Source organism: Egretta garzetta, unplaced genomic scaffold (assembly GCF_000687185.1).
Source record: "Egretta garzetta isolate BGI_Z169 unplaced genomic scaffold, ASM68718v1 scaffold353, whole genome shotgun sequence".
NCBI lineage: Eukaryota > Metazoa > Chordata > Aves > Pelecaniformes > Ardeidae > Egretta > Egretta garzetta.
Genome location: NW_009259307.1, coordinates 2033687 through 2059365, shown reverse-complemented (window position 1 = coordinate 2059365; position 25679 = coordinate 2033687). Strand labels below are relative to the sequence as shown.

The 25679-nt window shown below is 42.1% G+C and overlaps 1 protein-coding gene across 3 annotated transcripts in view; it reads right to left on the bottom strand.

The window, feature by feature from the left end:
• Positions 1 to 25679, bottom strand: part of CEMIP2 (cell migration inducing hyaluronidase 2) — a 50086-nt gene that overhangs the window by 23086 nt on the left and 1321 nt on the right. The window contains exons 1-6 of one of the 3 annotated variants that reach the window (XM_035891726.1): positions 14575 to 14586; positions 13580 to 13916; positions 8572 to 8712; positions 7490 to 8051; positions 4657 to 4826; positions 3178 to 3366 (exon numbers count right to left, since the gene is read on the bottom strand). In XM_035891726.1, coding sequence (XP_035747619.1) covers positions 3178 to 3366; positions 4657 to 4826; positions 7490 to 8051; positions 8572 to 8712; positions 13580 to 13904 — 1387 coding nt within the window. In that variant the 5' untranslated portion in view covers positions 13905 to 13916; positions 14575 to 14586. Of the gene's footprint in view, positions 1 to 3177; positions 3367 to 4656; positions 4827 to 7489; positions 8052 to 8571; positions 8713 to 13579; positions 13933 to 14574; positions 14587 to 25679 lie in introns of those variants that run through there. The other 2 variants (XM_009636130.2, XM_035891727.1) reach the window with 2 other exon arrangements.

The following is a 25679-nucleotide window of genomic DNA, read 5'->3' as shown; positions in this document are numbered from 1 at the left end:
ATAGTTTGTGAACAGAATAGATTAAAAAAAACAAAGAAGAGTTTAAATGACTCCAACTTTTAATGAAACATAGATGCAGATTTGCTTTAAAAGAGAAGAGATGCTGGCTGCTTAATCTGTTCCAAAGACTAATTAAGAACTGAAAATGAGGCCAAAATGCCTTTAGAAAATACTGTGTTCACCCCCTCTGAAAGAAAACCTAACTAAATTTGCTCTTTCCTAGATAGCTATTCTGAGGATGCATAAACTAAAATTAGGGAAAAGAAGATACTCTGGTTTTACACTGTTCTTCCAAAGAAACAATCAATTTCTTATTTGTCTATACAAACTGAGAACATTATCTGGTCCTGTAAACATTAAAAAAAAAAAAATCTATTTATGTGGTGGGTTTTTTTTAAAAAGATTTTTCCCCTCTGTTTCCTCCCTCCCTAATTTACTGATTCCTTGAATACAGACTATCACTATCCCTTCAAAGCTTACCAAAGGATACAAGGCTAGACTGGTCATTACCACAATATGAAGCAGAACCAAGAGTGGTATTAATTCTGTACCTGCTGCTGAGGATTTAAGAAGACAATAGATGTCTATAAGTGGGACTGCAATCCTCTCCTAGAAGGCCTACCTGTTGTTTTGCCCAATATTTGACTAGCATATATAAATCAAGTGAAGAAAGAGCAACTAGGCCTCCTACAAAATAATACTTTTCGGGTTTCCTGCTGCAAAGGGGCCAAAAGAGCAAAAAACTTAGCAAAAGTTACAAGAAATAATTTCAAAAGATAGTGAGTTCTTCACCATGTTAGGTTTGCCGTTCCACAGAAAATTCATTCCTTGTGGAACAAATATATAGGGTGGTTCGGAGATTTTTTTAAGCAGTGTCTGTTACTATGACAAAGGAAAATGGGGGTGAAAAAGACTGAAGATGGGCCAGTTCATCTCTTTCAACATCATTTAAAGAGCTATATATGGCTCAGACACATTCATTTTCAAAAAACCCTGAAGGTTTTGTATATTATGCCATATCCTAGATTTTGTAAAAAAAAAAAAAAAAAAAAAAAAAACATCAACTTTTTTTTTTTTTTAATCCTTTAAAAGCAGCTGCTTTTTCACCAGACATGATTTCCAAGAGAAACAAGAGTTTGCACATACATTATTCAGTGGTGACAAAAACGTTCTTAAACTTCACACTGCAACCTTCAAGTTAAGCTTGCTCTTTAAAATACTGTGCTCAATAGCACCCACAAGGTGAGGCACTTAAGAACAAAGCCTGGGAAGCGGCATGCTCGATGGCACTAAGTCAGCTCTGCAGCTTCACGCACCCTGTTATTGTCTGAGGGATAGTAAGGTGAACTTAGATATGCTTTTTCCATACCTGGGACTTCACAATGCAGCAAAACGTATCTGACTCATGCTAATAAATGCTATGGGATGCAAACTACACTGCAAAGTTAACACACAAACTGGCAGTCCCTTAAGACACGGGGAAACAGGAAGGTTTGAGGGCGTTCACAGAAAACTTCCAAGACCGGAGAAAGAAAAAAAGAGAGGTTTGAAGAAGAGGAAGTTGCACCACACAGAGGTGAATAAGACAAAATCAGATCCTGAAGAGCACTGATCTAGAGTCACAGAATCGCTTAGGTTGGAAAAGACCTTTAAGATCAATCCCAACCATTAACCTAACCCTGCCATTCCACCACTAAGCCATGTGCCTAAGCATCTCGTCTACCTGGAGGGGACTCGACCACTTCCCTGGGCAGCCCGTTCCAGTGCCTGACGACCCTTTCTGTGAAGAAATTTTTCCTAATATCCAACCTAAACCTCCCCTGGCACAACTTCACACCATTTTCCCTCATCCTATCACCCATTACCAGGGAGAAGAGGCCGACCCCCACCTCACTACAGCCTCCTTTCAGGTAGTTGTAGAGGGTGATAAGGTCTCCCCTCAGCCTCCTCGTCTCTAGGCTAAACAACCCCAGTTCCCTCAGATGCTCTTCATAAGACTTGTGCTCCAGATCCCACACCATCTTTGTTGCTCTCCTCTGGACATGTTCCAGCAAGGCAACGTCTTTCCTGTAGTGAAGGGCCCAAAACAGAACACAGTGTTCAAGGTGCGGCCTCACCAGCACCGAGTACAGGGGCACGATCACTTCCTCACTCCTGCTGGACACTATTTCTGATACAAGCCAGGATGCCATTGGCCTTCTTGGCCACCTGGGCACACTGCTGGCTCACATTCAGCTGGCTGTCAACCAACACCCCCAGGTCCTTTTCTGCCATCTAACCACAGATTAACACTGCAGAATAGCACCAGTTATTTTGTGCTACAAACTGATGCTGCAGCCCACCAGAAAGGAGCAAGAGGGGAAGCTCAAGACCTGAGGCTGATGGACGGCCAGGGAGGAGAGCGCGGGTGTGGAAGGGGCGCGGAGCAGCAGAAGGAAAAACACAGATGCCAGCAGAGTGGGGGAGCCAGTCCCATGGGAGGCTCTTGAAGTCAAGCAGAATGACTCAGATAATAAAAAAGGAAACGGTCAACAACATGCATGACCATTTTGTGCGCATCACGCCCAAAGGAAAAACAGATTGCAACTACTCAGGGATATCCTGTGCGAGCAGAGGCTTGGAAGTGCCGTTTATTTCATAACCATTTTGCTGGTGGAGGGGTAACTGAGGGGAGGGGAATTAAAAAAAAAAAAAAAAAAAAAAGAAAAAGGTAAGAGACAGGTTCAAAGATTGCCATTTTCATTTTTTTTTTTTGTTTCCTTTCTCCTTTTTTTAATAACAACAGAGATAATTATAGTGATAACACTCCAAAAGATGGGAAGGGCACTTAAAGGCAAAGGAAATGGTAATGACCACATCAGCCATTCAAGAACATATAAAGAGAACTAGTGAAAAGACAGAAAGGAGCCAAGACAGGAAAACAAGCATAATCCTCTTGGAAGAAAACTAAAGCATTCAATGAGCCTGGGAAGAAAGCAGAAAGAAAATTTAGTGTGGTAAGCTGTGAGGCAGACCTGACATTATAGAGAGCAATTTTATAGCAAGAAGTACGCATTCCTCTATAGGGGCCACAAGGCAACACAGAGATAGGTGAACAGGCTGTTCTTTACTGCTCCCGCTGAAAGGGACCATGGCCACCCGTTTGACATGGGTCTTCAAGTGTGACTGTTCTCATACCTTTGACTTTGACCTGATGCTTGGTACACTCTGGACAGGGAAGGAGGGTGAATTCCTCCGTCTGATGCATTGAATAGTCTGTGCTTGCGACCACAATCCGGTCTCCAGGCTCCCAACTACTAACATCATCCAGAAGGTTCAGTATCACTCCACCTACAGCTTCCACCTGGAAGCCTGAAATTGGAACACCTAAATAAAAAAAAAAAAAGTAAACACAGTCTAAGATTATATTCAGCTTTATATGAAACCATCTCTAATAAGACATGTATGAGATTTCACAAGCTCCAAAGCCCTCTAAAGTACAATTCTGCTCTGAAACATGCCAGTGTGAGATACTGTTACAGCTTGCTTATTTGGTGGATCTCAAATAAAACAAATGGAAGAGATGAAACCAACAGTGACAGGAAAAAAATAAAATCTATGAATTTAAAAAACCCCACAAATAACCTAATAGCATATGGAAACGATTTCTAGGTCCAGCTACCTCTGCCATTTAAAACTTTGCAGATATAATCCAGCAAAACAAAGTAGGTGGACTTTCCTTTTTATTCACAACTAATAAATAGTTTGGCATGCTAAATTACAAAAACATGCTATTTCACTGCCTTGTTATAGATGTGTGTAAGTTCAGCAACTCTCGCTTACTCTCAACCCTAGCTCTACAGTACCAGCAAGTAAAAGATGTATTTTGGTGTTTTGTTTTGGTTTTTAATAAAAGTCTACACATTTTCATACGGCTGTAATGAACAGTAAGGGAGTGGTATCAAATAGCTCAATTACTTAACAAATAAATATCCGACTACCTTAAAAAAAAAAATCATCCAAGGCAAACACAATATTGCTTAGTAATTCTACAAACAGAAAAAGATGACTGCCCATAAAAAGAAAAACTCAGATCAAAGATATCTTAAATACAAAAAATGAAAAAGGATAAAAGCAAATGAGTTGTAGGCCTTCCAGGATCTTTATACCACAGATTCAACTCAGAATGAGAAAAGCTGCTTAAAGTTCAGCATCAAACAGCAACAGCAGATTGTAACAAGAATAGAACATTTCTCTTTGGCTTCTACCAAGTATTCTTTTTAGGATCATAATCACCATCTCAGAAGCTTAGATTTAAAATATGCATGAATGACAAACTACTAAAAGAAAAAAAAAAGTTTCAGCCTTTCATAAGGTCCCTTACTTCTATCTAAATACATCTAATATCTAAAAATATTAAAAATAAGGATTCTTTAATGTTCTGCTGTTCACATACTGCATACAAATAGATCAAGAAAATAGGATGTACTAAAGAACTGTGTCCTCATACTTCATCCATAGGAAAAAACTCAAACCAAAAACCACCACTGAATCCCCCACACCACCTTACAGCAGCACACAGAAATTTAAATTGAGACCAACAGTTCTAGCAAAAAAGCATATACAATATTTTTTACTTCTTCCCCAACTGCAGGATTTCACAAAATGCTTTCCTACCATCATTCCATTCACTGTAAGCTCTCACAACAAACTTCTGGCCATCCACTGTGAAAAATTCTTTCTGAGCAAGAGCTTTGCCACCAGTGCTGTGATTTTCATAGTTTCTCACTGATTCATTACAGGAAGAATTTCCACCACCTATGACACCAACGAAAGCCCAGGCTTGCCTGTGAAAAACAGAAGTAAATGTTTAATTGTAATGGTCCTTAACAAATTCTTCACAAACAGGTAAAGGACAAGGCAAGGAGCATCCAAGTCATAAATAACCCTTTTGCCTGCTCTTCCAGATTAATTTTAAAATGCAACTTCAAAATGCAGATGCAAAGGGGGCAGACCTCATTGAAAAGAAACGCAAGTTTAAAATTGGATGGCCTACATACAAATTGGCAAACACAAGATCTCTTAATGGAGAAGACTTACAGGTGCATTTTTAGTACAACATCCAACAAGATGCACTTTTTCCAAAAGCAGATCAGGAGAGACAAGCAAAAGAAGTTGATATGGGATCCTACTCCCAAACAGCTTTGCCGGGGCACAGGAAGACCAGGAGCCGGTGCTGATGTTCCTGCACAGGCTGCCATCAGGAGTCCCAGGGGACCCCTCCGGGAGGGATGGACAGAGCCAGCAGCGGCTTCTGGTGATCACTGCGCTGGATGGGGCAATGCCTTTTCACAGCATGAAAATGCTCACACCCAGAAAAGGAACTGCCTACCATTACGCACCCTTTGCATGAGGGATCACCGATGTTCCTGAAGGCTGCGACCAAGGATTTTTGCTTTTCCCCATGTCGCTGGCCCTTCCCTCAGCTGGACACCTACTTGGCTGAGCACTGGCGCAAAGCAGGGAACGGTCCTGGATGTACTTCCCCTTCCTACAGCTCTGCTCAACTCATCCAAGTTTTTGGAAATGGAAAACAAACCGCATGCCACAGAAAGCTGCCACCAAGTTCAAAAAACAAGACTATTTTGCTGTCCTTTACTGCTCTGTAATGCCGTAATTATGTGCGCAGAGGAAGCGGTCGAGATCATCTACTAAAAAGCCGAACTATCTTGCATCACTAAAGTTGAATCATTCGCCCCAAATGAAAACCGTGTCAGCTAGCTGGACTGCTGGCTAGTCTGTTGCTAATGACTGACTCAATGGCAGGCATCAAAACCACCTTCAATCCAGCTGCCTTTATTTTGGTCCTCTTGTGATGTTCTTACTGATTAGGATTGAAAAGCAAACAAAACTCTTCAGTGCTAACCTGCTCATAGGAATAGTACATGCTGGGCCAGCTTTTCAGTAGCAGCAGCAAACAGGCTGAACATTTCACATACTAACATTTGGGATATTTTAATACACGCTATTTTGTGGGAAGAGGCAGAAGGGGAGAGGGATGTAACGGAGTATGCACCTCCACGCCGTAATCTCCTTTGCTAGCTTTACAGGTTTAACAAAACAACCCTGCTCTTCGTCCGTGAGCACTTTGGCAGAGCTACTTGCCCGTCTTCCTCAGCATAACAAGTTGGATTTACGTGCTCTAATCAGCACTCTAATGACTAATGAAAATGAACAAAAATCAGTTCAGCAGAGGCAGAAGAAAGGCCGCTTCTTCCCAGATGCGGGCTGGAGAAGTTCCTCATTTTGGACAAACCGGGGCGGAGAGGAACACCAGAAACCCCACACCTCTGGGCCAGCCTGGGGCTGGCCAGGCAGTGACCTGGGCAGCTGCCATGCGGGCGCTGCTGCTTTTGGGAGGCGGCACTTACTGCAGGACGTCCCCCCAGGTCTTGGCCCCTCCGACCAAATGGCTCCAGAGGCAGCTGCTGCAAGCAAGCACTTTCCATCCCATGACCACACGCTTACACAGGCACTAACAGAAACGAGCTCCTGACGGGAACCAAGGCCAGAACGTGCCATCCTGACTGACGCCCCAGCCTGCTTCTGCCGAAGCAGGGGGCAGAAACTAACTGGAATCCAGACGTCAGGGTACAGCAAGGGGTAAGAATAGCACAGCAAAACTAAATGACCTGTTTCCTGGAAAATAGGAACAGGTCATCCAACACCATCTTAATAGAAGCTGAAGAACAGACTGACAGTTTCGGTTTGGAGACTTGGTGTCCCTTTCACTTGCATTGCTAACCCTTGTGACAGCGTAAAGCCAAGTTCAGAAGGTCCACTGCAAAAAGTCATTTGCGACAACTAAACAAACGGCACAGCAGCATAAGTTTCCTGCTTTAATAATTCCTATTGTACCTCTTCTACTGTCCCACCATCTAAACCCTGACCAATTGAAAAGTGGTCAAAAGATACAGAAACACCTTACAGGTGTTCTTCAGTAACAAGATATTTTTACAGATCGGTTCTCTTGCAGAATCAGTGGAGGGGTAATGTACTTTCCTTTCAACAGTGCACAGGTATGAAGACGACGCTGCTTGATATACAGGACTAGCATCCCTTCCCTGCATTCAGCTTCTAGCTTGGCATTCCTTGCTCCTCCAAACATTAAGTCATATGCATTAAAAGCCTCACCTAGCAACTGTTTTCTGTCTGTGTTTGAATGAGAAAAAACTCCTGGCTGCACACAGTTTTAGTTTCTGTAAAGAACAGTGAAAGAGAGCAATTCAAGTAAGTAATACAGTCTATCACACAGATACCTGTAACCATCGGTCTCTGCACTATCGAAATACTGCACACCGAATACTACTACTGCAGCACTATATACAACACCGAGAATCCTCTGAAGACCTTAAGAGCAGACACTTGTCAAAGTTTAACGAATCCCCCAAAGGCAGCAGAATCTGTATCTAATCTTCACTTGGCACAAAAGAGAAAATAAGTTATTTACCTGTAACTCAATCCTCTGACAAACTTACTTCCCAGAAGATTTTGAATAGTTACTCTGGTTTCCTCCAGTAGATTTTTAGCAGCTGAATCTCCTACAGCAATAGCAACAATGCGACCAGGACTTCCATTTTTCAGCAAGTTCTGGAGCTTCAAGCTTTCTTCTGAAAATTCGTGAGTATCAAACTTCAGCATTTCCAAAACCTCTGCTGTGTCCTGATCAATTACTCTCACATGTAGTCCTCGGGAAAAATTCTTTTTAAACGTATGACCACCATAGGCCAGCCCTGAGAAATACATAGTCTTTGACAGAAGAGTCCATGATAACTTCTGGTGCCCATGCAACTCCAGTGTTCCTTCAGGACCCACGCCAATAAATTTTTTGCCAAATTCTGGCACATCAGCACCTTCGTTTGACTTGCCATACAAAATAATAGTTGCTTTGGATTTATAGCGGCATTTCTCTGCTCCAACATGAAGCATTCCACCATCCTTTATCAGGATAAATCGAGTTCTCAAGGTAATATTTTTAGAACCTTCTTTATCATCACCAAAAACAAGTAAACCTAAAGGAAAAAAAAATAATTCAGTAGGTCAAAGCAAAATTCAGATAAGACTCAAGAACCAAGTTCTGCAATAGGAACAACAGAAAAATTACAGATTTATTTCCCACACCCATGAATTAAGCTGTTACGATCTTACATATGGTTGAGAATATTTGGGAAAGTAATTCCTACCAATTGTGATTTGTCTTTCTAAGAATTTGGTCGGTTTATTCCTTATTTTTCCTGCCATTTTAGCAGAATTAATAATGTACCACAGTCACCATCTGAAGACAATCAAGATCTTCTACAAGGCAGGCTATTACACAAGTCTTGTTTTACTATGCCCTATAGAAAACCATGTCAATGCTCCACGGAAAAGACTCTACAGTGTTCACTCATCTTTTTGATAATATTCCTGGCCTGGTAGCAGGCTGAAAAGTAAAAGCAGGGGAACTGGTCAATAAGCTGCAATATAAAATTCCAACACATTTTTCCTGTAATCACAGAAGTAAGAAACTATGCTCATCTTGTTGTTTCATACCTCCATCCTGTATAACTATAGAGTGTACTGTAGCATCTGAGTCCAGACGAAACAAATCCCCTTTTTTGATAAAAACTCTCTTTTCAGGATCTTTTCCAGGGCTCCAGTTTTTAAGACGAGGATTCTGATCAGGACAATTCTCTGCAATACAATGTGAAATTCAGCTTTTAAAAAACAGGCGTCGGCACATCCATCAAGGCAGCATTAGGATGAATGTGAGCAAGGCAGACTCAGTCACCCACAAAGGATTCCCACCTCCTTCTGTGGTTACAATACTGCAGCCGCCTGATGCTACTGGTAGTATTCAAGCACCCAAAAAGAAACCTGAAAGGTCGCTAAATTCTCGAGGGTGGGAAGGCATTCTTAGACTGAATTAAACTACAGATGACCACAGACATATACTGTTGACAACAGATACTACCAAACCCCATCTGGGTTTTTTTGTTTGGGTTGGTTTTTTGGTTTTTTTTTTGATATTTTCTACATCACCTGCAGTAGATGAGAAGAGGTAAGTGGGAAGCACCGAGATCCACAGCAGTCACACTGAGCACTGGAAGTCCTAGGCCAACTAACATGGTTGTAAAGCATCAAAAGATCTCACCTCCCTCAAGGTCTCTCCCTGTGTGAGAAAGGCTGATCCCTTCTTGCTTTTAAGCATCCAAATCACTTCTTTCAGTGTAGGTTTGCAGATAAGGGATAAAGAGGGACAAGACATCCTTAGTGTATTTAATATAATACCTTGCTGGTTGAAGCAGTTTCTTGGGGGAGGCAAGACATTTGGGTCTAAACTCAGGGTTTCTAGGCCTCAGGAAGCCAGCTTAAGTATCAGGCTACAAACCACGCGAGAGCAGAGACAAATGCAATCCTCGCTGAAACCCTGCTGAAGGTCTGGCACCACAGAGGCAGTAGCGCTGCACTACGAGGCCAGAAAAGGAGAAGCAGCAGCAATAAGTGACAGGGTTGTGTGATTTTGGATGAAGTTACAGCAATATAGTATTTGCGACGTGCACATCTTTAGCATATTAAGCAGCTGAGTAACTCAGCATCACAGACATACTACAAAAACAGAAACGGGAAGTATATTCCTTGGATTTTCTTACCAAAAGAAAAGACAGACTGAAAATATTTTTCTTAAGCAAAAGACAACCAAAAAGGTGCCAAACTAAACAGGTTAGCAGCCCAACTGAGAATAACAGTCAAAATAGCCTTTTCATACATTATCTTCTGGAGAAAAACACCCACACAACTTTGGGGGCAAAAAGCTATTAGCCATAGCCCGTTCTTGCAAAATCTAAAGAAAGCAAAACCTATCCATGAGTTTAACACAAGCCAGCCTTAGTTTTGCTGACAGAAATGTTTTTCCTTTGGTGTTACTGCCCACATATCAAATCCTTTCCAACTCAGGAAACCCACATAAACCAAGATTTGACTACCAGTGGGAAAAAAATTAGCAGAATTGTGTAAGGGCAAAAGGCATCCAAGTGGTAAGAGAAAAATAAAAACAGAAGAAAATCTTTTGGGGGGATCCTAAGAAGACAGCATTCAGAAAATGAAATACAACACACGAGGGAAAAGCCAAAAAGCAAGAAGCATTGCCATCAGCAAGACTGCTGAGCACTCACCAAATAAATGCAAGGCTATTGCCTGACTCATGCAGAGTCACTAAACCCCTTTCCCCAGATACCACACACATGAGCGCTGTGAAGAAACACGTATTTCCTGGCTGGCAGCAAAGGGCGATGTGAGGAAACCATGAGTCAGCAACCTGATGATTTCTGCTTAGCGTGATTCACAGAAGAGAAGATCTAGTAACTGTAAGTTTTTCTCTTAGAATCATATAATCGTTTAAGTTGGAAAAGACCTTTAAGGTCATCAAGTCCAATCGATTCAGAAAGAAGGGATCTAGTACAACAACTAAAAAAAAAAAACAAACCAATTTAAAATCTATTGTACATTACAATCCAGCAAGGAAGCCATCATCATCGGAAACAGGCACTCCTGTAATACAAGCACGCTTCTGAAACACCGTGGATCAACTTTTTGCCAAGCAGATCAGGTGTGCTCAGCAAAAGTATTTTAAAATTCTCCCTTAGCAATTGTACTGGGATGCAGGAAAACAAAATATTTAGTACTTCACCATACATCACCTCCAAAATTGCTGATTAGATTTTACAGAGCCCAGTCATTGTCTCTATAGTTAAGGTTAAATGAAAACCGAAGCATAGACCAGAAAACATTAGGCCATCCAAACTTAACCACTCATGTTGAAAATTTTTCAAGTCAAGCCTCTGCTTCAGAGCATTTTTATAAAAATGGGTCAGCTCTCCTTAAGGTTTAGCTGCTTTTAATAGAGTTGGGGGGGGGAGGGAGGGAGGAAGTGGTATTTTTGCAAATGGTGGATTAAAAAAAAAAAAAAAACCAAAACACAACACCAAAAAAACCCAAACCCAGCCTGCCAAAAAAAAAAAAAAGAATCATTCTAGAACCTTCCATGTGCTGGAGCAAGGATATGAAATTTGGCAGGAGAAAAGGCAGGAAACGGTTCTCAAGATGTAGTTAAATAGTTCCTTTCTACCTGCTTAGCCACCAAGTCTGGAGTTTTTAAGGCCTCTGGGAAAAAGTTATCAGTGTTATATTATGCTCAGCAGAAGTTTATCACAGTTTGGCAGCTAAGTTTTCTGAGGATCCTGTTTACCCTGGGCAAGCTCCAGCTGAGAGCTGCAAAGTCCAAGCAGAACTTTTCCCTGAAAACCTCCCCAGCTTGTCATCCTGACCCTGCAGCACTAGCCCCTGGAAATGGGGAAGGAAATTGCATTTCCAGTGCTCTCCCTGATCTCCAGCATTCAGGACTCCTTAGAAAAAAAGATGATGACAGGAAGATAAAAGCAAGGAGGAAAAAAGAAACCAGCTGACAGGCAGGAACAGAAATGCAGACAAGTATCATTTTCCCTTTGGGGAAGGTATGCCGGAGGTTTAGGATTTACACACAATTACTACTAAGTCTCACATTCCCTCCACTGCCTTTTAAACATCCATTAAGAGTACTGACAATATGGATTTCCAATTAGCCTCTAAGAAGAACACACCTAACTGGAACTGGTGTCGTTGGCTGCAGTATGGGCATGTGCTAGGTTGGAGCTGAGTGTATTAACATTTCAACCTGCTGGGAAACTTTTGGGGAGTTATTGCTGCAACAGCAATACTGCAAGATTAGAATTTCCTTGGTGCCTGTAGGAGTTTCTCTTGTGTCAGGGTTTCCAAAGGATTCTATGGGTGCATCTTGGGTTTTTTTAAAAGATAATGCCAGGAAACTTCAGAAAGACACAATGCAACAACAATTAATGCTGAACATTGGCCTGGACTTCCATGAAGAAGCAGTGGGATGTTGAAGGAAAGCAGTCATGACCTAGGGCTACTTCCTAGCCTTTATGTAAGTCATTACCATAGGGGAAAAAAAAATCCCATCTACTAAACCACAGCAACTCTTCCTGCAACTTCCTCAGTATCCCCCGTGATCCATCAACCACGTGCTGCCCATGCATTCAGTCCAAAGAAAATCTGCACAACTCAATACCTCTGGAATGAGCTACTGTGGATAAAGCACAATCATTCCAAAACCACTCACATTTTTAAAAAAGGCAAGCCATCTCCTTCACATTATCAGCTTTTAAAGCATAAAGGGACTATTATTTTATGTATCCCACAGCACACGATTACACCCCACTTCTACTAAACCCATCATCAAAATCTATGACTCTTAGTTAATGAAATGTTAAAGTCTTGGTATCAAAGCAGAAAATTCCACCCCCCAAAAGTACTTCCTGGAGTCAACTTGGCTAAGTTACTTCTCTTGAACTTGGCTGTAACCAATGCACTTACCGCACACATGCGCCCCTGTTACCAGTGATCTGGACCACAACATAGCAATAGCTTTCTGTTTGCTACTCCCTCAGTTTTTTGTTTTATTTTGTTTTACTTCATAATTATTAGGAAAACTCAGTACCTTCACCCAAGAAGAGACCTCAGCAAGCCACCACCAAGAGCGCTCTGGTTAGACGTGTGCATTCATTTTGTACTGTAATCTGAAATCTTCAACTGATTATCTAACTTTTTGGCCTGTGTTGCATTGACTCTGGAAACTGAATCTCGAGTTACTATGCCAAAAGCCACTGAGGAGTCCAAGTCTGTCGCATTACAATATCCAACAGTTTCAATTCAAAACCCTGTTTAACTTTTAGAAACCTGACTTCTTCCTTAAAAAAAAACCAAAACAACAAAACGCCCCAAAAAACCCAAAAACCACACAACAAAACAACTTATGCTCCAAACTGTACTACCAACCTCAAGCGACTGCACCTCATAGCAACTCCTAGCAGTATTTGGCCAGAGGGATGTATATTTAGTGATCAGCGGTTCATCACAGCACCTGTTCATGCTTTATAACCACTGACACATTTGGGAGGTTTTCCAAATTCCATGAAAGTTGCCCAGTTTTCTAAGATGAGCTGAAAAAAAAAGTCAGGGCTAATGGATCAGAAAGGTCCCTGCCCAATTTGTATATAAACAAAGCAAACACATACTGCTGGTATAAATTCTCACAGCATTTCTAATGTTTTTACTTGAACGCTCTTTTAGTACCTTCCTTAGTTACTGCTTTAACAGACATGATTTCATTTTGACTGCCATTTGTGAACATATCAGACAGCTTCTTCTGCAGACAAAAATAATTACACTTGTACAACATTCATGCTTCTTTCCCCCTCACCAGCAGTCTTTTTTTACTGCTAAGCCTTTTTGCTGCATGTAAGTAAACCAAATCATTCAGAGTAAAAACATATAAAAATGACACTGATAACAGAAAAGGGAGCTGATCTTGGCCCCTAAACACTGCAGTGAGCGTCACATTTTTGCACTTAACTTTTAACACTAATCCTGACACTGAACTATTCAAAATTATGTTCACAGGGACTGTAACATACAGGATGATTTTGTTTGCAAAAGAACTTACCATCTGGAGCATATTTTGAAGCTATTCCCAAAAAAATCCCCAGTGCAACAAAAAGTGAAAGGCTAGAAATGGCAAAACAAATTAGAGTATTTTTATGCCTGGTGGCTTCTGCCTGACGGCGGTGCTGATCCACTGGTAAGGATGGGAGTCTTGTCCGGGCTTCTTGTCGTGCAGAGGTAAATTCGGCTGCAGCATGGCTCTGTGAAGGCGGCGGGGGACGGAGAGGGGCAATTCTCCCTGGGACGTACCCTGAAGACCTGTGACTGCTCCCATTCTGTGGCTGGAGGAAAGCAGGGGAGCTCCCCCTGGCATGAGCGTCTTGCATGTTATAAAGTCACTGGAACACGCACACACACACGCACAGGGGAAAAAATAAGAGACAGGCTTTCAGAATACAAAGTACAATACATTAAAAAAAAAAAAAAGAAACTAACAAAAAAAGCCGGTTTAGGCCACATGCCTTCTTAAGAACAGCCACTGAAACCGTGGCTATTTACAAAGCATCCGTCTCTCCATTGCTACTGGTTATTTGCCATGGCATAACACCTCAGAGCCGTGGAGTACATAAATGTAATCTTCAACAAAATTAAGCTCAAAAGCATCTGGTATGGGAACACAGTGCAGCACAGGCTATTTCTTTGTAGTTCCACCAGGTATTTTTCACTGCGTGTTTTCACAGTTAACTTGTATCATGCAATCAAGACGCAAGCTGAACAATGAGAAAGCTAGCAACCCCTTCTTCCCCACAGTTATGCAAAGAATGCTGAAATGTATTTCTTCTGCACGCAGAAGCTGAACAAACTCCTCACTGTTTTCCTTTACGGAAAAGAAGCTGAAAGAGACAAGCCTTCCTTCCACACTGGAAGCAGTAAAAAGCATTTAAATTTAATACTCAAGATAACAAACACAGTTTTATTTATATTCACACTGATGCAACTGAGGCAGCACTTTTAATTAGCTGAGGCATAGAGAGCCTGCAAACTCAATTTACTCACGGCAGGATTCAGCTGCTAGTAAAGGTTCATCAGGAAAGCTCCTGCAAGAAAGTCAGCTGCATCTCATTCAGCAAACCTCGTGAATTTTCTCGTTGCAGAGACGCCTGGGTTTGGACACAAAGCCTGGAACCAACATGACCGCTCCAGATCTTTGCACCTATTGCCCAGAAGCGAGTGCTACTTTTACTTCAGTTACGAGTATTGTTCCCATCTTTTTTCTGAAGGAGCCAATGAGGAAAGCCTACCAAAACCATCACTGGCTGGCCCATCCTCGCCAGCAGTTCTAACCTACCACGTTCTTCTGGTTCGCTTTAAGAGACGCAAAGCTGCATTTGAGTGTTTTCTCAGGCTTTCTGGTCAACTGTATTGTATTATACAGAGTATTCACAAAGCTGGCATGATTTTTTTTTTTTAATTAACATTTCCTAGGGATGGGATTTTTTTTGAGAAGGCTGCTCAAATTTCAGTTAACTGAAACTTAACTTTCTAAACTAAATCCTGAAGGGGATTTAGGCATATGTCATGTGTATTAAATAGCAAAATGAATTATGAAAATAAAAACTACCAATAACAGAAGGGCATGGAGATCCTCTTTCTCTTCCATTAACAAAGGGAAGCCTGAGCTATACTCTGAAGTGCCAGGCACGCTGGTGAAGGAGAAACGTGACAACTGTAATCTTATTCTGAGAAGTAGCAAAGGAGCCTTTTGTCTGACATGCTGCAAAATCTGATAGTTCACTGTTTCAACCGCAAAAGAGTTATTATTATTGAACAGGCTGGATTACCCTTTCATGGGAGACAATGCATCTCCAGATGTACGCACAGTGACAATAAAGGCACTGAAACATTAACAGGAGTGTCCATCCCAGAGCGCAAAAATGATGCCAAGTCCTCCAGCAGTGTTTCTCGCACCTGTTTGCTGCAGCAAATTGATTTCACCATTCTCCTTTCTGTTCTTTGAGAAACAATTTCCCAAACCTAATCCTTTGCTCTGCTCTCAAACTTAACTGCTCAATGCACTACGAGCACTGTGGAACAGCTTGCTTTCACCACACGTGCTTTTACACTCCACTAGTCGTCTTTCAGCAGCGAAAACTCAATCATTTTTATGCTTTAGAAGTGGTGTTAAAAGCCGAGTAGAGAAGGAGCTTTTCAACTGATTGAAAGGCAGTATTTATGTCTAGTTGAAACAAATACTGAAGTATCTTTTTGATTAAAAAGTTGAAGAAATCTGATCCTTCACTGAGATTTCTTTTTTTTTTTTTATGGTGTGACCTCCACCTTAAATGTGGTTAAGAAGTTTTCAGATATGGCATTTATCTATCACACTGACAAAATGACTACAGAGTGTTCATTATAACATGATACAATGAGTTAATGTTTGTTAATTGCTCAGCTATATCAACTATATCCAGAATGGTTATGCAAAACTTAACTTACTTTTACAAAATAATTTTACCACAATTTTGCCTACTAAGGCCTCTTGAAGTACTGCTAGCCCTTTAAAAGAAAAAAAAAAGTCATTACAACAGACACTTGTGTCATATTTCAAGCATATTTTGTTTTGTACAAAGCATCCTGCCTTGTTTGCAAGCCTCATTCTGCAAACTGTAGTTTTCCAACTGTCCCACTCAAGTGCAAACATGGGTCACCCCAAGGACGGGTGGAAAACAGACTGCAGCATCACTGTCTCACCCACTACAAAATAAAAACAATGAAACAAAGCCATAAGGAGATACTTAGCACAATCAAAAGATTTACTATATAGTTTTCCATTACAACAGGAGTAACCATTTCAACACTTCCTTCCCTCTTCCTGTGTTATTTTAAATTCTCTAGCTGAAAGAAAGATCTTTTCTATCCTCTAGAACAGCTACTGTCTTTTCCTTAAAATTAAGACATATTGATAATCTGATTCAAATTACTGATTTCCACTTGGTGGAAGTCTTCAGATAGCACCACACAAATGCAAGTGTAGTAATGGCTGTAATGGCCAATTACACCCTAGAGAGTGCGGTTATTTGGCTGCACAAATACAGTTTGAGTAAAAAGCAGGAGCAGAATCTATTTGAACTGTTTAAATACCACATTTCCTTGCAAGTGCACATGCACCTGATTTTTTCCATGTAATGCTTTTTCTGTCTCCACCCAAGGTTTGCCATTTGCATTTGACCTGTGCTTATGCCATGCTCCTTTAAAAAAAAAAAAAAAGGCAAAACCCCTTGTGATCAAAGGCCCCAGGAGACCATTTGCAATTAAAAACACCAGGGAGGACTGGCTCCTGTGATCAGGATCTCCTAAACCCATGGAAGTAGGAGGTCTCCTAAAGGAGCCCATGATCTGGGCATCTCCTCCTGATGGTGCAGTCCTAGACAAGAACACCACCACTTTTACAACTGTACTGTAGTATAGAGTGTGATGCAGTATTTTGCTTTGCAGCTTGCTTCAGAGTGATTTCAGTAAGAGTCAAGTTTCTGCACAATATACAGCCAATTACCTAACAGAGTTATACAGAATTCGATCTGTACCAATCTGTTATTTGCCATGCCATTCATGCAGGCTGCTATCTCAGTATTCCCCAACTTCTCGCCCTTCAGCCTTCAACAGGGTATTATGCAGCATTTTCATATGCATGATCACCACACTTTTTAGTCAGGGCCACACATAAGTCTGTCCTTCCAGCTCACCAGCACCGGGGAAGCTTCCAATGCAGTGATTCGGCTACAGCATCTCAGATGCTTCAGCTTACCAGGTACTTGTTACCACCCCTCTGCTGGAAGGCTATGCTATTTGCATGTCACTCATCTGCAAGAGTAGTGCTGCTCCACACAACCCAGATTTCTGCTATGCACTCCTTCCTACAACATAAGCAAGCACACGCTTCTCATCACATCAGCCAACTCAGCTTAAACCAGCTTAAAAAAAAAAAAGTTTATTTTGCACAGTATCTAAGTAAAAACAGTGATTACCTGCAAGTCTGGCTCTGCCAGCAGAGCATCTGAGCTCTGCAAACAGCCAACCCCAGCAGGCAGACAGCAACGAACAACTGAACAAGCTGCAACACCTATCTCCAGTCTCCTCACGTATTCCTTCACCACTTCTATCTTGTGCCACTACTACACACTCATACAAGCCCACACTGTTCCACACTGGCAGAAACTAGAAACATATGCCCTGCACAACCAAGGGACAGCATCTGAACCCCCCCTGAGACACGAGCATGCACTCAGAAGCAAGCAGCATGCTGCTTATCTGTGACTTGATTCGGGGCTTGCTTCCTGGAAAGGAACTGGATTCTTTCACGAGGTAATTCAAAATATCACCTGACGCCACCCAAACCATGAGAAACACACCAAGACATTTCACACTCTTCTGCTGTCAAACGCTTACTGTAACAAAACATGTCAAGCGCGCTAGAAGACTCCCGCACCCTTGCACCTCCTCAAAACTTTGTAAATGAAGTACACTCACCTCCATACAGTGCAAAGAAATTAATGCCTCCCTTAAAGCATATTTTGAGGATGCACTGTTCACAGGTCTTAAAACAAAAGAGGAACTAGAAGAAACCCCACTTCTGTTGCTCTGTGCTATCGAACACCACCAGCTGCAGTGCTGACCTATTACCACACTGTTTAATCTCTGGGTATATAATGCACATTAAGGAAAAGACTGAGGAAGGGTGGGGGAAAGCCACACACATCAAGAAAAATATTTCCCCACGCAATACATTCCACATTGGTTACTGCTGCTTTCCTGGCACAGGCACTTGTCTGGTAAGAGATCAAAGGCCAGTGGGAAACACGAGAAAAGGGAAAGGGACAAGAAGTCAGTACTAGAAAGCTCCTAAGTAGCTACAATTACTGAACAGAAAGCAGTATAAAGCAAACTCCTGAAGTATGGCATGCACACCTTCACAAGCTTCCAAGCTGGTCAACTACGACGAAGATCTTAATTTCAGGACAATGTTTCAAGTGCCTTAGAAGTCCTCACTCAGTTCAACAAATCCTAACCTCACTATTAAGAAAATTAATAGTTCCCACTAGACACATGGGGTACCTACATGCTTTCCTATCTGGTCCCACATTTTTTTTTTCCACTGCCTTGTTTTGAAGTTACACCTATTCACTACAATAATAGGCAGCATGCTTGTAGGAACCTACTTTTCCACCCGTGTGTGCAAGAGCTGGAAAGAATACGTGCACAGTAAAACCCATTAACACAGTTAAGTAAGTTTTGGAAATCACAACAATGTTTGTAACAGCCTGAAAAATCCCAGCTTAAGGAAGTGCAAAAACTCTAGACATCTTCTATGACAAACACTGTTTGCTGCGTGCCACCACTGAGCCTTCTCCCTTGCCCAGCAGTTTCAGAAGAAAATCAGAGGACAAACACCAACAGTCAGTGAGAAACAGAGACCACAACACAGTAAGAGTTACAAAACTTTGTCCAAAATAATTTATACTGCATCAGATTATCTAAATTTCCTGTGTAGCAACTATTAATTTTTACTGAATTTTTTGGCACACAGAAAACGCACAAGATTGCATGATACGCAACCACTGGAAACTACTCAAGCTGAGGACCACATCTCCTAAAACAAGTCCTTCCAAAGTACTGCTGATCAAGCGACAGAAGTGCAAGCATGCATAATATTTACAGAATAAGAGAAGGTAGAAACAGTCTTCATCAGCTGGTCTAATGAAATCTTTTGAGCACACAAGTCTCTCTCCAGGTCAGAAGCAAACTTCAAACCTATATATGAGTATGTTCAGGTGATACGCAAAACAATTTAGTTATTATCTATAGATTTGAAAGGACGCTGGGGGAGGATGGTGAGAAGATTGCTTCCTGAGGTAAGGAGATGGGTAATTTATAGCCTGTGGAATATGAGTTTGTCTGTGTATGAAATTACAGCATGCCAAGCAAAACCACTCTTGGGTTCATGGCTTACAGCACGCAGGTGAGCCATGAATTTAGTTCCTACCCTCTTCTGAAGGTGTTTGGTAGATCTCCATTAAGGATGAGGCTGAAAGATCAGAGGCAAAGTGGGTTATTTGTACAAGAAAAATGGTTCCCCTCTGCAATGAGAACTGGGCTCTTCACCCACCTTCACCCACCATTTGTGGGAATGAGCTCTGCAGCCATCGCTTGGCCTCACTCACGTGATAGTCAGGAAAGCATTTGACGCAGCAGATGAAACATCTAACTTCCTAGAAAGTTCACGTACAGAATTTAGGGATTTTTGTAATTCTTCCACAGAGATGCACCTTACTGCAGAAACTGTAGGGACGTGCTTGTCTTTTCCAGTTCCTGGTCACCAGACATTATCCTACAAGCAATTCAAGTGTTCCTAAGTGACCCATACACTGCTATTTTCAGTCTGCTCCAATAGGTTTGTAACATCTTCAGATCTTGCCCACTGAAACAAAGAAACATAAGCCAGAAGCCACAGCACGGCACTGTGGTCTGTGTATCTAAAATGATGCCCAACACTTCCACTGACTTCAGTTTTTTCCCCCCTTTGTTTCTTTTTGACACAGTTATTCTTTATAAGTCACTTACAAATAGGGGAACTCTTCTGTTTTTCATTCATTGTTAAAACAACAACACGTTCTGCTGGAGGAAATTATTCAGAAACCACTTGTTTCTTTGCATACAAGTGAACCTAGCAATGACTTAAATACAGAGGATCCAAGAGAGCACACCAGGAAATACAGCACGTGTGCTGAAATAAGGCAACATGAATGGAGTAACTTTTACAGTTTCTCTCATTTTCAGAAATGGAAGATTTAATAACTAGCATAAGAGATCAAGAGTGGAAACTTGCATTTTAATCACGCATCTGCCATTAGCTTGCTGCGTGAGTCACAGCTTATTTGGGCCCCAAGCCTGTAACATGAGAAAAAAAAGCAGTCACTAGCCTCACAGAGACGTTGTAAGGATTAGTTTACAGAACACTTTGGTCTCCCTGAGCTCAGCAATGCATCCGAGCACAAGCCTACTTTTAAGCAAATAAATAGCCCTGTTTAAGTCAACAGCTTCCACACGAAAGTAACGGATTCGCAGCATTCACCTTAGAGAACTTGAAGATGATAATGGGGAAAAAAACCTAAAAGCAGGAAAGAAAAAAATTTTTAAACTACTTGTCATGCTGATGGTAAGAAGTGGTATCTACAGATATTTGCAGTCTCTAGAAGAACACAAATCCCATCCCAAACAGCTACAGCTTACGACTCCACTGCAGAAAAATGTTCTGTGTAATGGTAACGCACTTCAGAGAAGTGAAGTCCAGTTCTGGCACTACCTTGAATCACTGATGAAACAGAGCTCTGGCCTGCAATCCATTCAAGAGGAGGAAGGTGAGATTAGGTGTCTATTTTCTTCTTATTAAATTAGAAAAGCTCTCATAAATAATTTTAGCCATATGTGACAGTACAGAATATAACAGGCAGCAGGAAGAGAGTCAGACCCCGCGTTTAGCTTTGGTCAACAGATACAAGCATAAATACTCCAAGGAACTCCTGAGTGTATTTATAGAACCACTTAATAATCAGTGGGTTGTCATGTTTAAATTATCTTTAAAACACAAATCAATAGCATAACATGCTCTCTTCCAGGTCAATATATGCCTTTCTTTCTTCATCACCCTGGTTCTTTGTACTTACCCTGGTTTTCTTCTCAGGTAAGGCTCCCAAATTATTATAATTTTTTTTCAGTCCAACTGAAATTTCACATGCCACCCCTTATTCTACTTACTTGAAGGATTGTGTCTGCAGTTTTTAATTGTGCATTGGCCACAGCGAAAACAATGCTGCTTGAGAAGCTGAATTGCTGTAGCTGCACACCCACATTCTTTCAGAGTTGTCTTGCGTTTGTACGAGCCAAGTGAAATGAGTTTGCATTAAAAGGTAATGAAGCTAAGAGCTCCGAATCACATCCACTGAGCGAACAGCTATGACATCAGCACCTCTTAGCTGTTTGAACCCCCAAAGGATTCTTCATCCTGGAAAAGGGTGACTAAGAGAGAGGATATATGACACAGGTCCATACAGTCAGAAGTAGTGCTAAGAATGCAAATGACTGTTCATGTCTCTTCCAAGGGAGAGGGGAGGAAGCAGCAGACAAATTGGTTTCTGAACCTGACTCAGTATTGGATGCTATGGACTTCAAGAATTTACATAGGTTCAAAGAGCAACAAGGTGGCAGAAGAGAAGCCAGTCGAGGATTGTTGCATGAATATTAACGGCTCAAGCTTAGGAAGTCCTTGAAGGGGAAGCTGTTGGGGGGCTGGAAGCAGTAGGATCACCGTGCAGTGATCCTTACCAGACATCCATTACTCATCACTGTCAGACATCAGTGAATTGTCTGGGTGGACACTTTAATATGATGTGTCCACTCTTCTACTATGCTTTAAGAACTCATTCAACTGTCTTTCCTTCTGCCCCCGCTTTTCCAAAATCACCTCCTCCTATAAAGGGCCAAATCTCCCTTCAGCTCAGCCACTGCTGCTGCCTGTTGCCACTATCAGCACAAAATACACCTTTACCTGATGGCTTAAATTAACATGCCAGACTGAGGTACGGTAGCTGAGACATAGGAACAGTTTTCATTCTGCTGTAGGAACGGTGGCCTCCAGCAGAAGGGCAGGGCACATATCAGCTAAATCTGTGAGAGCACAAAGCTTTAAAAGCAAGTCTTGCGAAAAGAGTTTCTACAGCCAAGCTAACACAGGATAACCCAACTGTATGTCTGAACACCAACATCCTCTATGGCTCTGAGGTATCACAGGAGTCACAGAACTACGTGAGTCGAGAGCCTGGTAAATAAAATACAGTGATTTAACTTGCACAACATAAAACTCTTGTACAATTTTAGAAAAGAAAAAAACATTTTCCATCATTTGCCTTTTATAAAAATCACAAACAGTGTATTTGGGATATCGCAAAACATAAGCAAGCCTTCAAAAGCAAAGCAAAACCTTCTAATCCACCATTAAGTATGCATTCTGCTGAGCTGGTGGCTGCATTCATATTTTGGATTACTGTGGTAAATTCCTTTCTAGGAAACTCCAAGAACTTTGCACCCAACGGCCAAGCCCTGCAATATCCTGCCAGGTATAGCTAGTCATTTTGCACGACTGCACTACTCTGACTTCTCAATCCCACGCGCCAAAAAGCTAGAAGAGGTCCTAGTATATTCCCTTTAGTTAACCTACTTCACAACAAAGGAATAAAATCAGCTACAGGTTCTAAAGTATGCATTCTTCAACGTCTTCAGTACTTCCTTTCCATATTGGCAGATACATCACTTTTCTCCCTCACATCTTTCTTCAAGGTATATAGTTTTCTACTACTTCTCCATTTCCTTTCTCAGTATTACTGTTCCAAGAAAATACTTCTGTGGATTTCTACACCCACACCTACGAACAATTCATTCCCATTTGTCTTGCCAAAAACCAACCCCATCAAATCAGCAGTGAAATCCTTTTTAGTAAAAATAAGCTGAGAAGGGATCAAGTCTAATCTTGGTTTGATTCCAAACAAGAAACAGTAATTTACAACACAGATTTTAATTGTGTTTTGGTGTACACTTTCAGTGATTTTATGAAACTGCCTTGCAAAGAACGAACTTTACCGGTATACTTCAGGCTGCTCCTATCACGTAATTTTTTAATACACAGAAAGTGAAATTTATTAGATGGTAATTTTCCCACTTATTTCTGTCAGCAGTTTTTAAATCATTGGTGCCAGCACACCCAAGGTGAAGAACAGAGTCATGTCCAGCGCTGCGGGACAGGCTTCCTTGCAGAGATGCATGGCGTGGTCCATCAGCCGGGGAGCTCCTTTAGCCCTAAGGCAGGGGCAGCGGGGGTGTAGCCTCTACAGCTGCGGCAGCCCCTAGCATCAGCCCCCCGCAAACACTGGGGAACAGGTTCCCCCACCTCCCCAGCTTCCCCCCATCCCCTGTGCAAGGCAGAACAAAGAGGAGGTGGAGCTCTGATCCCAGCAAAGCAGGCAGTCAGCGCCTTTCCGGGGGTAAAGAAGCGAAGGGCTTCCTCCTAACTACCTCGCACGTGCCTCATCAGGCAAGATAAACGTAACTGAGTCACTGGATGACATCCTTGACGTTTCTAACACCAATCCTTCTTTTCTCATGTGGAAGAACAATAACGCCTGCACAACACTGCTCATTTTCTGCAAACAAGTCTTCCACACCAAGAGGCTGACCTGACTGACTGCAAAATGCACGGACCCAGCATGCTAAAACAGTTTATTAAAGACTTATCTGTGATGTGGTGGACACATGACAAAGGAAGTTAATGACTGTGCTCGGTATTAGTTATCTGTAATTAAAGAACATTTCTAGCAGTCCAGATTGTCTAAGGTAAGTAGGCATCTATTTGCATCTTTGGTGATAAGAATGTTGTTTTCAAGTATGTAAATCAGACTGAAAAGCACCTGTCCCACTGCGCCCTATCATTACTCCTAAAGCCTCCTAACTTCCTTTCAAGTACAAGCTATTCAAATATGTATCAACTGAGATCTAAAAAAAAAAGAAAAAAATCAGAGAAGCAACCCATAGATCTGGAAAACATGATGCATCCAGGATTCAGATTCCTCGTATGGAGGCTGTGGGGGCAAGGACAGAATCAGAGTTCAGTAGAAAAAACATCCATCAGAGCTGAAAATCATCACTGGGTACCAGCTCCTTTTTCCCAACTATCAATGACTAAACAGAGGACAGGGTCATCCTCAGCATTGCCAGTGGGTTGCAGCCACCTCTGGATTTAAAAAAAAAAAAAAAAAAAAAAATCAATCTGTAAAATAACCGAGGAAGTCTCGCAGTTTGTTCCTCAAGCTTCCAGGATTAGTGGATCTCCCTGTGCTGTACCTATTTTTATATTCACGCCTTAGAGGAAAAACAACCTTTTTTGTTCCCCTGCCCGATCCCCTGGTTCATCAACTTGGAAGAAACGCGAACTGTGCCAGCAAATGGTAACTCTTCCAGTCATGGGACCAGTTCCCAGCTGGGAAATATTTAGTGGATTTTTACAGGGTGGGCTGAAAGCAACGATTTTTCCATGCAGGGGTCACCATCCTTTACTGCTGAGTGTCTCTGCCAATTAGCATCGAATCTGATGAACCGGTTAAAAGCTTCCAGCCAGCCCTCACCACCACTGTCGCCACAAAAATATAGTGGGCCTGAAGCGTTAATGTTCATAATTAAAAAACCCTACAGTCCGCCACTGAAAAAATATCTATCCACATCTCAAAACAGCACACACCACACCACTGTCCTTCCCCCCCCCCACTTTTTTTTTTCTTCTGTTTCTTCCTGAGTGCCTTCGTAGCTGAGGGCATTACTTGCGCTTTACATAAAACCATTATTCCTCTGGACACTTTGCCTGGCTTGAGCCCCTGGCATACCTCTGCCAGATGCTGTATCACTAGGGAGAGAGCAAGAAGAGCAGGCCCAACAAACTTGATCTGACAGAAGATGTCACATTTGTGCAGGCAGGTTCCATGTAAGACAAAGCACCTCCAAGAGACAGCTATGGACTCCCGAGAACAAAGATGAACCTCCCCTCCTCCCTACTGCTACCCATGGGCCATTTCACATCAGTAATGTCGATAAGCTGTTACAGATCATCTGCGATTCGTCAAAACTTGACCGATGTCACCCAAAGAGGTGCAGTACTGCTTTACCTTCCTTACTGCATTGTCTTTGTCAAGCCCCAGGCACTACTTCGTTTCTCTGTCTATTCAGGAATACAAAAATCTCTTCCCTCTTAAAGAATCCATGCCACTAATTCACCTCTGAAATACAAGCAAGGACGGCATCTTCAGCACGCACCCCTGGTCTAAGCTCCGAGGCAGCGTAGGTGTAGCACATTCCCCGCCGCACGCCCTCTTTTATTAGAAGGGCTGAGATGGGCAACTCCCACCCCGATTTTTCCATGCCTCCGGGCAAGTAAAGTCGGCTGCGGGTTATCAGCCACGGGAAGGGCAATCCGGAATAACCCAGGCGCCGGCGGCCGCCTAGCAGGGCGGGTCCCAGCGGAGTTACTGCCCTGGAACCGCTCCGAGCCCGGCGGCGCTTCCCAG